This window comes from Anolis sagrei, chromosome 5 (genome assembly GCF_037176765.1).
Source record: "Anolis sagrei isolate rAnoSag1 chromosome 5, rAnoSag1.mat, whole genome shotgun sequence".
Taxonomy (NCBI): domain Eukaryota; kingdom Metazoa; phylum Chordata; class Lepidosauria; order Squamata; family Dactyloidae; genus Anolis; species Anolis sagrei.
The window spans coordinates 30,613,127-30,628,232 of record NC_090025.1 but is presented as its reverse complement, the minus strand read 5'-3'; the positions used below and the strand labels follow the sequence as shown (position 1 = coordinate 30,628,232).

The window sequence follows — 15,106 nt, the reverse complement described above, 5'->3', positions numbered from 1 at the left end:
GATCTTTTCAGGTGTTTAATTACTGTGGAGCAAATGGGGAAAACCCAGTTTTATCTGCATTAATTTGCTTTTACCTGAGGCATAATTTGGACACCCGTGTTTTGGGCCTGTCTGCAAGGGCCCTCAAAAGGATGTTGGGCAGAATAAGATCCTAAATCAGTGGTCCTCAGACTTTTTAAACAGAGGGCCAGGTCACAGTCCCTCAAACGGTTGGAGGGCCAAATTATAATTTGAAAAAAACATGAATGAATTCCTATGCACACTGCACATGTATTATTTGTACTGCAAAAAAACCCTAAAAACAATACACTAATTAAAATGAAGAACAATTTTAACAAATATAAACTTATTAGTATTTCAATGGGAAGTGTGGGCCTGCTTTTGGCTGATGAGATAGGGTTGTTGTTGTTGTTGCTGTGTGCTTTCAAGTCGTTTCAGACTTACGTTGAACCTGAGTGAGGGTAAATGACCTTGGAGGACCATATCCGGCCCCTGGGCATTTAGTTCGAGGACCCCTGTCCTAAATTCTTAATATTTATTTTCTTCAGTAAAATTAACCAATATTACACTACTGCAAGAGATTTCGTGATAAAAATAGGATTTTAGAATGTGGTACGAACATCAGCCAAAGGCAGAAAGGAGATACAGTCTACTTGAGTTGATGGCTTAAATATCAAGAATCTTTGAGATAAAGTTCAAAGATTCAAATCATACAATAACTTCAACAATGACTGTTCTTCCTCTGTATTTAAATGTCAGGGTCATGATTGTATTGTATATAGATGAATAATGCTGTGAGTAAAGCGGAACTCTTGAAATATTAAAAAATAGGGCAAAAAGAGAGGACTTTAAAAAATATCCAATGAGACTCTGAGATGCAAACCAACACAATTGATCTTTTATTGTACTGTTTATTAGATCCAGCTGTCAACATAAATTATCTTGTAGAATATTTGACATTTAAAACAATCCCTCTGTTTACTTCATTTGTTCTTTGAATAATTTGGTACTTGTCTAATTCCAAATGATTAATAACAGCATGATGAATGATGACTAACAGGTAAGATTCTGAGCTCCAGCAACAGAAAATCAGATCTCAAAAATTAATACCTCTCACTTTCTAAATTTAGCTGTTGCTGCATGCCTTCAAGTCTTAGTGTCCAATTTATGGTGATTCAAAAGCAAACTTACCACTGGGTTTTCTTGGCAAACTTACCACTGGGTTTTCTATGTACAATTATAAGTTCCAGTTAAAAAAGACCCATTGAATAAATAAGAACCTGATCAGTCTAGTTCAGAAGTGGTTTGCCTGTGAGGCTGAGGTTCAAAGACTGAATTGCCCAAGGTCACCCAGTCTGTATCCATGGTAGAGTGGGAATTCAAATTCTGGTCTCCAAGATCTTAGTCCCATGTTCAAACCACTCTATCACGCTGTCTTAGTGTCTGTCTATTGTACATTAAAAGGTATCAGACTGTCATATCCATAACCAGTAATCAGTGATACAGTAGTCTCTGTCAAGTATGAAGGTTTTCAGAAGTCTTCCTGTTTTTACAAATGGTGGTCATACTGAAATATTTCAGTTGTAATCTTTTATTTATGTATTTTTATATTGTATTGCATCTGGGAGTAAGTCTAACTGAAGTGAATGAAATTTCCTCCTGAATATATATGTATAAGGTTGGACAGTCAGGCATTCAAAAATGAACAATTGGACAACCTTTCTTTCATAATCGGAATCATTTTAATGACTGCAACTAAAAATTGAATTACATCCAAGAACTGAGAGCCATGCTTGCACTTGACATTTGCTCCCAAAACCATAATTGCGATAACAGCCTTACAGTCTTGGACTTACATCATCCAGCTACCTAATTGTTCAACAAGAAATACAAAATCCAGATGCATTATTTCATATATTGCATTGCAAAATACATTCATGGCTTCAAGTCTAGCTTTCCTGAACTCCTTCTTGTTACACACAAACAGCCGCCTGGTAACTTTCCAACATCCTGTTCTGATTAATACCTTTCTATATTTGCTTCTGCTGCTGTTCTCGTCTCTCAGCCTTGGTGACGAAGATGCCCTGAGGAAAGAAATAACATCTAACTGCTACCATTCAGCAAATAATACCCTAAACTATTCCACAAATTTGCAGTCATTTGATTTAACAGTTTTATGTTGTTTTGGCTTTTTGGGTATCCTAGGGTCCAATTGGTTTGGATGGAAAGCTGGTAGGTGCCTTTTTTACCCCTTCCCCCAAACTGGGCCTTTTTCATGAACTTTTCTCTTTTCTTCATGATAATACAGAATTGAATACAATCCACAATTGGCTACTGTCAAGAGACATATTTCTACGTACAATTATAAGTTCCAGTTTAAAAAGACCCATTGAATAAATAAGAACCTGATCAGTCTAGTTCTTCCAACAGGTTTAGTCTCTTTGGGCTAACAGTTGGGTTGCCCAAATTCAACTGAAAATAATCATTCAGAATTTTTGGTCAGTTTGATAGTCTTCCACTTTTCAAAAGTCAGAAGTTAAATCTAAAATATTTAATGCTAGAATACATGTAAGACTTGACACCACATATAAAATCTATAAAATTTAGGTTACAAAATTCCACAAGAATACTCAATGTGTAGAATTAATTTGTTTCCCCATTTATGGTAATTATTGAATAATAATTAACACTGATTTACAAACCAACATACTGAAACCCACCCACAGATAATGTAAAAACTATTTCTGCTTATTTTAAGGTAAAATTTTCAAAGAAGCATTAAAGTCAAAGCTTATTTTCTCCAAAGAATTTCACTACAATTTTATTTTCAAAGCTTTTGAGATACAGAAAGATTGGCTGCTTTCGTTTACACCTGTTAACAGAATATTATTGGTTTATTGTCTACCAGTGATAAAAGCTGAGATATGTCTTAACAAAAGCTATTTTTTCTTCGTGGTCTCTGCGAATGCACACTTGTGGAGAGACTGCGCCTGCGCGGGCTCCAACGGAAACTTCTACATTTTAAAACTTTCAAGTTTTGGCGGTAACCCCGCCCAGCCCCGGCAGGGGATAAAAGGGCGCCCCGCCCACACCGATCCAATTCCTTTTTTTCCGCCGCACAGCTCGCTTCGGTACTTCGATTATTATAGAGAGTGATTCTTCATAGAGTTTCTTCGAGTTGTTTAACTGGATTATGTCAACAACTCGTTTCAAAAGATGCACGAATTGTCCGAGGAAGATCCCTGATTCGGACAAACACGCTCTTTGCCTTTTGTGTCTTGGTGAGGCACACATTACTTCTTCGTGTCGTCATTGTCAATCGTTGACGGCACAGTCCCGTAAAAATCGGGTCCACCGGCTTCGATACCTTCTGTATCAGCAGACGTTGGCTCCGGTACCTTCAACATCGACATCGGCGTCGACGTCAGCTGCAGTATCCAGGCCTTCGACATCAGCTTCGACGTCGAAGGCAGCATCGACATCAAAACCTGTCGATCCATCGGCGGAGACCGAGCCTCGCCAGACAAGGGCGAAGAAGGCTGCACAGAAGAGGCCGAGAGCAGCTATGTCAACAGCCTCTAAGGCCTCGGTGTCGACAGCTTCCAAGGCTGCAAAGCCTACGAAGCAGAGGGCTCCTTGCACGGTCACGACCGAGACCGTACGTATCCGGCACTCTTCCACCAGTTCTGTGGCGTCAGTGAGATCGATCAGGTCCACGAGGTCGATGTCAGCGACTCCGCCATCTTCCACGACGGTTCGTATTGCCTTCCGCCGGTCTCAAGAGGAGTCTCGGCGTGCCTCCACCTCTTCCTCCGTCCCGCCCACCCCGGGCAAGTCGGTGTCGAAGACAGCTCAGCCGCTGGCAAAGAAGAAGAAGACGATGCCGCCTCCATCCTCGTCTTCTTCTTCTTCCCGAAAGCAAACCACCGCCTCCTCGGCCACCTCGTCGGCGAGGTCGTCGCCTTTGCAGCCGGTTGAACCCCAACCGGCTCCTCAACCTACCCAGGAGCCACAGCCCTTGCCAGAACTGCCATCGGAGCAACCCGAGTCCCCGGTGATTTCGGTGGACACGGTGATCGAGGCACCAACTCGACATGTGACAGCCAGACAGGAGCTTTTCCTGTCGGTCGCGACCTTGACAACTGTGACGGCAAGACAGGAGACTTCTCCAGTGTTGGAGACTCCGGAAAGGGGCAGACAGACTATGAGACTGGCCCTGGCCCGTGCCACTCAGGCTTCAACCTCGAAAGCCCCTCCAGTGGCTCCGCCGCAGCGCCCGAGTAGGGATGTCTCCTCATCCCCTCCCCCTCAGTCTGTGGCAGCTGATGACGAAGAAGAAGATAGCGAGTTGCCGGGATCGGTACACTCGGGGTCTGTGTTGTCTCTCGGGATCGAGAGATCACCCACTCACGACGCCTATGAGGCTGACCCTCCATTTCCTGCTGACAATGTCCGAGCCTTTGCAGATCAAATGGCTCGTATGGCTGAAGCCCTGGGCCTAGAGGTCAAGCAGACTTCCAAGGCAGTGCACGACCCGGTGTTTAAAAGGGTGCAAGCGGAATCCCCACCTGCTCCTCTTCTGCCCTTCCTTCCCTACCTCTTGGAAGTGATCCAGGGCTCCTGGAAGACCCCTTCCTCCATCCCTCCAACCTCTAAAAAGATTGAATCTTGGTATAGAAGGGACGATGAGGGCTTGGAGTGGCTGAAACACCATCCCGACCCTAACTCGGTGGTCGTGAAGGCGGCTCAGGGGTTCGGAAGGCAATCGTCGGCGCCGTCCGACCGTGAGGGGAAGAGATTCGATGCAGTAGGCAGGAAGCTGTACTCCGGTGCCCTCCTGCTGGCCCGCATGGCCAATTATGGCGCTTGTATGGGCGCATACCAACAAATTCTTTGGGAGAAAGCAGTACCACTTTTCCAAAGAATGGACAATACCGTTTGCTCTTTCGTTACAGATGTTGTTCCCATGTCCCTCCCGATGGTACCCGCTCTCTTCCTTCCATCCGGCTCGACACCGTTCGGGGATCGCCTGACAAACTTTCTCCCTGCATGGGAAAATATCACCTCAGATGCATGGGTTTTAAAGATTGTCGACGAAGGTTATGCATTGGAGTTCGAAGAGCTCCCACCAACGGGACAGATTGTCGATACCGAACCGTCCTCAGCGATTCTGGTGGAAGTCGAGACCTTGCTTCTAAAGGGGGCAATTTCCCTTCTCCCAGACTCTCAAAACCATCGAGCCTTCTTCTCCAGATACTTTACTGTCCCAAAGCCGGATGGCTCCCTCCGCCCCATCCTCGACCTCAGGGACTTAAACTCTTTCATCGAACCTCAAAAGTTTCGGATGGTGACGGTATCGTCCATTCTCCCGCTCCTCAGGCATGGGGACTTCTTCGCGTCCGTCGATCTTCGAGACGCTTACTTTCATCTTTCAATCAGAAAGCATCACAGGCGCTTCCTGGCCTTCAGGGTAGCAGGAGAGACGTACATCTTCAACGTCCTTCCGTTCGGTCTCGTGACGGCACCGAGGACATTTACCAAATGCATGTCGGTGGTCGCGGCAGCCCTCAGGAGCGGAAAAATCCGCATTTTCCCGTACCTAGACGACTGGTTGTTGGCAGCACGCTCCCCGGACCTTCTGCGACTCCAGGTGGCAAAGACGCTTTACCTCCTCGAAGACCTTGGCCTCCAGCTGAACGAGGAGAAGTCCCATCTCGAGCCCACCACCTGCATAAAGTTCATCGGCGCCATGTTCGATTCTCTCTCCCAGACAGTCTTCCTTCTGGAGGAGAGGTTCAGGGCTCTTCGAGCCGAAGCGCTCAAAGTGCGTCGATCCCGAGTGGTCCCGGCGAAGCAGATACAGGTCCTCCTCGGGCACATGGCCTCCACGGTGATGGTGACGCCATTGGCAAGGCTCCGCTTCCGTCCCCTCCAGAGATGGTTCTTGAACCACTTCAATCCCATGCGGGACAGCGCTGCAAAACGCCTGCTGATACCGAACTCGGTAAAGAACTCGCTGCTCTGGTGGATGAACCGCCAGCATGTCTGCAAGGGCGTCCCATTCCACCCAGAACCCCCAACTGTCACAATAACGACAGACGCCTCGATGTTCGCATGGGGATGCCATACAGGAGAACTCTCAGTCCACGACCTCTGGTCTCCACAAGAGAAACAGTGTCATATAAACTACCTGGAACTGCTGGCAATCTTCAAAGCCCTGAGGGCATTTGCCCTCCTGGTCGCGGGGAAGTCGGTCCAGATCCTCACGGACAATATGGTGGCAATGTTCTACGTGAACAAGCAAGGAGGAACGGGCTCGAGAAAACTTCTCAAGCTGTCATTGGAACTTTGGGACTGGTGTGTGGCCAGGTCGGTGTCGATAACAGCCTTGCACCTCCTGGGAGAGGTCAACGTCGAGGCCGACGCACTCAGCAGAACCAGGGCAACATCTCACGAGTGGAGGTTGAACCCCGACAAGTTGGCCAAGATCTTCAGGGATTGGGGCCTCCCGGCCGCAGACCTTTTCGCGTCGCCGCAAAACGCTCAGCTTCCTCAGTTCGGTGCCCGGCTTGCTCCGAACACGGTACCGGGGTGTCTCGGGGACGCGTTCCTCCTAGACTGGTCGCGGCATCTGCTCTACCTCTTCCCTCCCTTCCCGCTCATCCTGAGGGTGATCGAGAAAATCCAGTCGGCGCAAACGAACTGCATCTTGATCGCGCCGGAATGGCCACGACAACCGTGGTTCTCGGTCCTTCTCCAACTATCCGAGGGACGGATGAGACGCCTTCCATTTCGGCAGGATCTACTCTCCCGGGAAGACGGTCAACTTCTCCACCCCGATCTCGCTTCTCTACATCTCTCGGCGTGGAGGATCCAGTTCTGAGGTCCCTGTGTCCAGGAGTCCTCCCGATCCTGGAGGCAGCTCACAAGCCAGCAACCAAAAAGTGTTACTCGGCGTGCCTTAACCGCTTCCAGGCCTTCCTCTCCGAGAAGGGCCTTGACGACCATCAGCCTTCGATACCGTCAGTCCTCTCGTTCCTGCTGCACCTTACCGAACGAGGCTTGTCGTTGTCATCGCTCAAGTCTCACCTGGCAGCCATCTCTTGGCAGCTTCAGCGAACAGGAGAGGCCTCCTTGTTTAAGGAGAGCTCCGTGAAGACCTTTCTGCGGGGTTTCAACAACCTACACCCCCCAGTCCACTCCCCGACTCCGGGGTGGGACCTTGACCTTGTGCTAGCCCGACTCGCACAAGAGCCTTTTGAACCGATGACATCGATCGACCTTCGACTTTTGTCATGGAAGGTAGCATTTCTTGTTGCTATCACCTCGGCCCGTAGGCCTTCGGAACTTGCAGCACTGCATGTGGACGAACCATATTTTGTTGTCCACGAGGATAGGGCAGTCCTCCGTACCGACGTGAACTTCCTTCCCAAAGTTGTGTCCCCCTTCCACGTGAATGAAGACATTGTCCTTCCCTCGTTGTGTCAATCCCCCTCCACCCCGAGGGAGAAAAGACTTCATATGCTCGATGTGCGGAGGGCTTTGCTCTGCTATAGGGACAGAACTGCTCAGTCTCGAAGGACTCAGAGACTGTTCGTGGCATATGCCCGGGAGAAATTGGGCCTGCCGGTCACGGCGCAACGCCTGTCCCATTGGATCACCTCGGCATTCGAGCTTTGTTACCAGGTTGCTCGACAGCAACCCCCATTGGTTGTCCGGGCTCGGTCAACCAGGGCTATGGCGGCATCGACAGCCTTCCTTTAGGGGATTCCTTTGGACGCTATTTGCAAGGCGGCCATTTGGAAGAATCCTCAGACATTTGTCTCACATTATAGACTGAATACCAGGTGTACGCCTGACATGGCCTTTGGGAGGGCGATTTTGGGATCGTGTCCTTCATAGGACCCAAAGATTTTTCTTGTGCTGATCGATACCGAGACTTTCTTCGGTACCGTACATTGTTGTGAATGTTATTTACCATGTTTTACTTGAATTCAATTGTTTACCGGTGCCAGTGAATGTAATTGCACCTTTACACTTGATGCCTTACTGCCTGAGGCACAGGCAACCTTGCACTATAGCCTAATGGGGCTCACCACAGGTACTGTTTGTGTCGATATCGACGGCTTTTTGCCTCGCTAATGTGTTTTTGCACTTGTTAACAAAGCTGTTTTGTGTAACTACTTAATGTGCCCTCATTGCAATGAGTGTCTTCGGAAATCATCTTGTGTTTTAATTCAAGGGTCATGAAACAGTTCTTATTGTTCAAGAATGCCCTCATTTATTGAGTGTCTTTCACTGTTGATTGGTCACCCTCACGTGACCGGGAGGATCACGTACTCCCATAAGTTTATGCACGGTACCCTTCCTCGGAAGTGATTACAATCTCTTGTTTTGTAACTGTTTGCACTTAATAAAATTGTTTGGCCCTTGACTCAACTAGTCGGTTTGCATTCTTCCCGCCTCCGGGACCTGAGCTTGCTAGTCTCCACAAGTGTGCATTCGCAGAGACCACGAAGAAAAATGGTAGGTTACATACCTGTGACCATCTTTCTTCGAGTGGTGCTCTGCGAATTCACACTAACCCGCCCAGCCTCCCCTCTATGCAAACCTCCAATTTCTCGCTACCGTAGCGGCGTAGGAATTGGATCGATGTGCGCGGGGCGCCCTTTTATCCCCTGCCGGGGCTGGGCGGGGTTACCGCCAAAACTTGAAAGTTTTAAAATGTAGAAGTTTCCGTTGGAGCCCGCGCAGGCGCAGTCTCTCCACAAGTGTGAATTTGCAGAGCACCACTCGAAGAAAGATGGTCACAGGTATGTAACCTACCAATATTCTATTAGTGGCTGTTGGCTCTCATACCAGTGGAGCACTAAATCCATTCTTGCTGTTAGCCTGAACTTTAAAGTTGCTGAAAGCCATCTTTAAACAGATGCAGAATGTTGGATAACTTCTTTAAGGTTCAAACTGTAATCCACTGACACACTGAAATTGAAGCCATCAACTTGCGTGTCGTATTCCAAACTGGGATAAATGTGATACCATAAAATTGTCTATAAAATGCTATCTGGTCATTAAAATCTTTATACCTATCTTCAGTCCTCAGCAAAGTGTCCTTTGATGCTTTGAAACAAATTATTCTTTATCTTCAAGTCATTTCTGATTTATACATTAGTATATACTAGCAGTATACCCTAAGATATCTTAAGAGTTGGCTTCAGTAGGATATATCTTCATTGTAAAGCAGTGAAGCTTTTTGGTCATTGAGTAATATATGGTTAATATTTGTCTTTTTCCAACATTGCAGCACACAGAACTCAACCATGTAAAGTTCCAAGTTGCAGGAATGTGGTTGGAAAGTAATATGTGTCTACAAGTATGTGTGTGTGTGTGTGTATATATATATACACACACAAATAAAATTATTACATTGCAGTACATTTTATGTAATTAATTTGAGCACAAATGGATTTTCTTTATCCATGGGGACCTTGAACCAAGGCTCACCGTACTTCAATGTATTGATGATTAATGCAGTGTTTTGATCTTTTTGCACTAATTTACCCATTTCTACATCTCTATACTATGGGTACCACAATATTCCATTGGTTCATATATTGAAGGAACATATAAATTCTTTATATCTTCCTATTATAATCTTTTCACACTTTATTTTCTAATAGACCATCTCCTTGGCTTCTTTCCTACTTCTGAATTTTAAGCAATATGCAATGCTTGGTTTCATTATTTTTGCACTGTGGTTCTTGAATATATGGCCAATTTATATTTGTCTCACTGAATGTTTTTTCAGTGCCAACTAATGTTAGAATCTCAGTTAAAATGCAAAATAATGATTTGAATAATTTGAGAAATCATACCTTATGAGAACAGTATATACAGTTTCTAAGACAAATGTCCCAAGCGTGTGATATGATGTCACCTTTGTATGAGACAATAATATTTACAGAAATAACAAATTAAATCTAACATCTTATTAGAGACCTCTTGGATCTGGAGAATGACATTGTAATTTTAGATCCCCCCCCCCCCCATGGCAAGAGGGGTTGCATACAATCTACAAGCCTATCGTTGTTTTTAAACTAGTTATCAATATTTACTTTTTGCAATGAAATAATTTATAGGAATATGTTTTAAGGCCCTGCTGCAATGTTCACTAGTTCCAGCCTAAGAAATTTTTTTCATGTCAGGAGCAAGTTAAGAAACTGCAAGTCGCTTCTGGTGTGAGAAAATTGGCCGTCTGCAAGGACATTGCCCAGGGGACGCCCAAATGTTTGTTTGTTTTTTTATGTTTTACCATCCTTGTGGGAGGCTTCTCTCACGTCCTTGCATGGGAACTTGAGCTGACAGAGGGAGGTCATCTGTGCTCTCCCTGGATTCGAACTTCGACCTGTCAGTCTTCAATCCTGCCGGCACAAGTGTTTAAACCATTGCACCACTGGGGGCTCCAGCCTAAGATGCTAACTCTAGAATATTGTGGTTTGGGGTTCATAACTTGCTATGGGAATTATCAAGTAGTTGTAAATGTCTGTTTTTTCCCCCAACTATGTAACTTTGAAAAATGCATTTAAGTTAGTCATTAAGAGCACATTTTGAAAATATAATCATCCTGTTCCTTTACCACATATTGCAAACTGAACATGCTTCTGGATTACTTTAAACTTAATAGAACCTATAAATAAATACCTTCTTAACCAAAGTTCCTTGTTGAAATAATTCTGTTGGTCCCTTGTGTATCTGCTATGTTTAACAATGCACTAATTGACATTTTAACCAAGAATTCATAGACTCTGGGATTTGGCTCTGCAGTTTGCCTTTATTGTTCTCTTATAAAATTCTAACTGCTCATTCTTTTGTTAAAAACTGAGATCACCGTATTTTTGGCAAACAAATCTGCACCATTTGTAATTCTTCCTTTTCTTTCCTTTGCAGGGTCAACCTGGCCCTCAAGTAAGTGACATGTATGGTTATTGTTGGTATTGTTGTTATAGAAATGAAAATATAGTAATGTAAAGATATAAAGTATTTCAGATTATGGTTTTAGCCAAACAGTTTTGCCTTCTAAGTTCTTGTGGGTTTTTTCGGGCTATATGTCCATGTTCTAGAGGCATTTCTCCTGACGTTTCGCCTGCATCTATGGCAAGCATCCTCAGAGGTGAAGTCTGTTGGAACTGGGAAAAAGGGTTTATATATATATACAACAGACCTCACCTCTGAGGATGCTTGCCATAGATGCAGGTGAAACGTCAGGAGAAATACCTCTAGAACATGGCCATATAGCCCAAAAAAACCCACAAGAACTTAGTGATTCCAGCCATGAAAGCCTTCGACAATAGTTTTGCCTTCTTTTGGAATAATAAATTCATTCTCTCTCCCTGCTAGTTTTCCATCGATACCTTTCCTGACATTAAGCCACCTGTGGCCATGAATATGCTCTATCATCACCAAACAGTTCTGGGGAGCCTGTTTCTTCCTCCCCCACATACACAGTAATGCAAACCATGGCATTTCTCAAAACTTAATGATCCTTCTCTTTTAATTCTCAGTAACCCCAGCACCAAAATCATCATAATTTTGCCCAGAGGCTGGATGATGATGGTGATCACTATGAAGTGCATGGAACAAAGCTGAATGTGGTTGGATTAGATTAAAAGCACTATCAACTGGCCTAATCATTACACAACCCATATATTTCCCAGGAGGAACAAATGGGGTCTGATACATTTGAAATCTGTCAGCTGTTTGACCAGATGGTACTTTAACAATGTATTCCTAACTAATTCAGGGGTTTTAACAATGGCTGCAAACTTTGCTCTGCAGAACTTTGAAGTAAGATAAAATATCTTAACAAATGCGTTACAGGAGCTGGTTTTCATTAGCTGCTTATTAATCACATGCTAATAATGCTGCTAAATCCAAGATGCCTTCAGTTATTTATGATAACATTGTCTTCTTTGATTAATTTTATGCAGTATAGACTGTTTACTTTGTTGAAGAGAAGCCAAACTTAGGGCATGATGAAATAAAGGTGAATTTATTGACTAGCAAACCTATTGGTTAAATGTCTAAAAGAAAAGCATTCGGAAAGATCTTGTATACAGGTTATCAAGTTTTTGCCAGGAAGAATGATCAAAATCACATCAGGCTTTTGTTAAAGTAAAATTAAAGGCTTGCCTGTATGAGGTTTGACTCATGTTAACAACTTTCTTGAAACATGACTTTAGCCAGCACAGTTTCCCTCACCAGCCTATAAATTTTGAGAAATGTGGCCACATTCAAGCACTTAGTGAGAGCAGAGCATTCCATTGGGTTCAGTAATGTGGCACGGCTCACGTGGAGGGCAAATGCTCGTCTAAAATCAAAGACAGATTTGGGGTCCTTGAATTCAGGCTCTTAGTGATCTCCATTTAATTCCCCCTATTATTCTATTGAAATATGTGTGTTCATTTATTAACCACAAATAATTACTTCTTCATTATTTTTTCATTGTATTACATTTGTTGGCCAACTGTGGATGGGTTGTTGGGGAATGCTTCTCTTCCGTGGTTGTTAAATGAAGTATCTAAGTACTAACAAAGCATGCCTTTTACATAAAGCATTTTGCTATCCTTCAAAGAAAGATTGCAACTTGCTGGCAAAACTTCTGTACAGATACCAAGGAGAGCTATGAATTTCACCCACTCCACTTTCATTTTTGAATTATACTTATATTCCATATTTCCTCCAAAAAGTACAAGCCAGTATACAAGGATCCTCTCTTCCTTTACCCTCCCAATAAGACTCCAAAGTTGATTAAGCATCGAGTCAAAGGATGGCCAGTGATTATATTGGCAGGATAGGGATTTGAACCTAAATTTCTCTGCTCCTAGCATATACCACACTATATGTAAGGAGCACCACTACACCATGTTGTCTTGTAACACACTATTGAACACACTTTATTTATTTATTTATTTATTTATTTATTTATTTATTATGTAGTTGTACTACACTCCCTTGATGCAGGCAGAAATACTGATGGATATTTTGTAATGATTTTAGCTGAAATGGCAGTGGGCAATTTTGCCTAGTCAGATCCAACCCAGTGATTAGAAAATAGGGAGCTTCTCCAAAACTTGGAGGAAGATGAACCTATGGTCTGATTTATTCTAAAATATTTCCCTGAGTTCCTATGCTCTGAGTAATGGAGGAGGCATTAGGCTTGTGCACGGATCCAGAGTGATCAGTTCCTTTTGGCCAATCCGGCTAGTTCGGCTTGGTTGGATGGCCATAAAGTTAAGGGACCAGCCATCATGTTTTTTTTGTCCATCACAGGACCATGTGGCAGCCAATCACAGCTCCTCCTCCCCTGTTTGGTATCCTATTGCTCAAATCCAGAATTCCTTGAAAGTAAGAAAGGAAAGGGTCCCAGGAAGGGTGCTTCCTTAACCCTGTTGCTGGAAACCAGACTCCCTTAAAGACAAGAAAGGAAAGGGTCCCAGGAAGGATGATTGTTTAACCTCACTGCTAAAACCCAGACTCCCTTGATGGCAAGAAAAGAAAGAGTCCCAGGAAGGGTGCTTCTTTAACCCTGTTGCTCAAACTCAGACTCTCGAAAAGAAGAAAGTAAAGGATCTCAGAAACAGAAAAAGGAGCTTTATAAGTTCCCCACTGCTGTCAATTGGCCAGATCTTCCTGGATTTTTCACCTGCCTAGCCAAAACCAGATATTTCAATTAGCCAATATTTGGAAGGCTCCCAAAAACAGATTTGGGTGCCCAACAAAATTCAGTTGACAAAAACAGATCGCCTTCCAGCTGAATGGAACAAGCCTAGTAGGCATCCTCCATCCTCCTATGGGTTCTCCAGAGGCAATGCCATTTTCATATGGTGGCTATTGGAACATAGTTGGCCGGATCCTTGACTGCCATCTCTCTCACACATTCTTGGCCACTAGACATTTTGGAGAGAACAGGAAAAGGACATGGCATTTTCTCCCTTCTAGAAAACATCTCTTAAAACTGTGCATTCTTACAAGTGGAGAAAACTGATTAAATTTTTCGTACTCCTTTGTGAAATGAATAATTTAACTTCAACTGTTTTTCCAATAGTCTTGTGTTTTGTGAAGCATTTTCTATTTTGTGCCACATATTCATAAATAACAGAATGTAAAAATGCAGCATTCATTTTAATATTTTTTGTTATATAGATTTCATGACAAGTGCGACTTTAACAAAAAGCAATATGGGGACACTTTATAGATGACTCTGTGGTTGATGTTTGTTTTTGCTTTTGTCCTTCTCTATTTTAGTTCAATAACATGACCTTCATGTTGCAAGATATAATATTTTCCACTAAAATCTTCTTTTTCTATTATTTTTGCCAAAATAGCAGCAAAATAGTACTATGAAATTTCTGCCAAAGTCTTTAAATGATGATGTATATTGTCATTTGAGTTTTATTAGCTCCTTGAAAGGAGTTGTTTTCTTTGCTTTGTCTGTTCTCATATTGGGAAAATAGATGGGGTGTTCTAAGCAATGTTTTGGTTTTGTGTACACATTAAAGCTTTAAGGCCATAAAATAAAACTAATACATTAAGTTGCCTGATTAACCCTATCAAAAACCTTGTGTAGAAATTTTATGCTGATTATTTTTATTTAGATAATTAAAGTATTTTTTTAAAAAATAATAATGTAAAAAGACCTTTCCCCAATAAATTGGCTAGGCTAGTTATATGGAGGAATGAAATGAAACAAGTCTGTATTGTATTATATACAACAATAACAAAAGAAATTATGTAAACTCCAGGCAGATGCAAAAGCAACATTGTGCAGTTTAAAACTCATAAATAAACCATATTCTGTAGGATGAAACAGAATAAATATGATTTTAAATTAATCCAAGTACTCGATACTCTAAAAATTAAGAAATATAAAAAAATGAACAGTGAACTGTTATGTTACAAACACAGGGTATGCCCATTGACTGGGAAAGGAATGTTCTTAAATCATCTTTGCACATCATAATATTGTACTTGTGACATTAACTCACACCACGGTGATAGTTAGGATGCCAACAAATTCAGGAGCCAATTACAGCACACCACGAAGAAT

The 15,106-nt window shown here is 43.2% G+C and overlaps 1 protein-coding gene across 1 annotated transcript in view; it reads left to right on the top strand.

The window, feature by feature from the left end:
* Positions 1–15,106, top strand: part of COL25A1 (collagen type XXV alpha 1 chain) — a 362,960-nt gene that overhangs the window by 215,641 nt on the left and 132,213 nt on the right. The window contains exon 5 of the mRNA XM_060779107.2: positions 10,948–10,965. Within this exon, the coding sequence (XP_060635090.2) occupies positions 10,948–10,965 (18 nt within the window). The remainder of the gene's footprint in view (positions 1–10,947; positions 10,966–15,106) is intronic.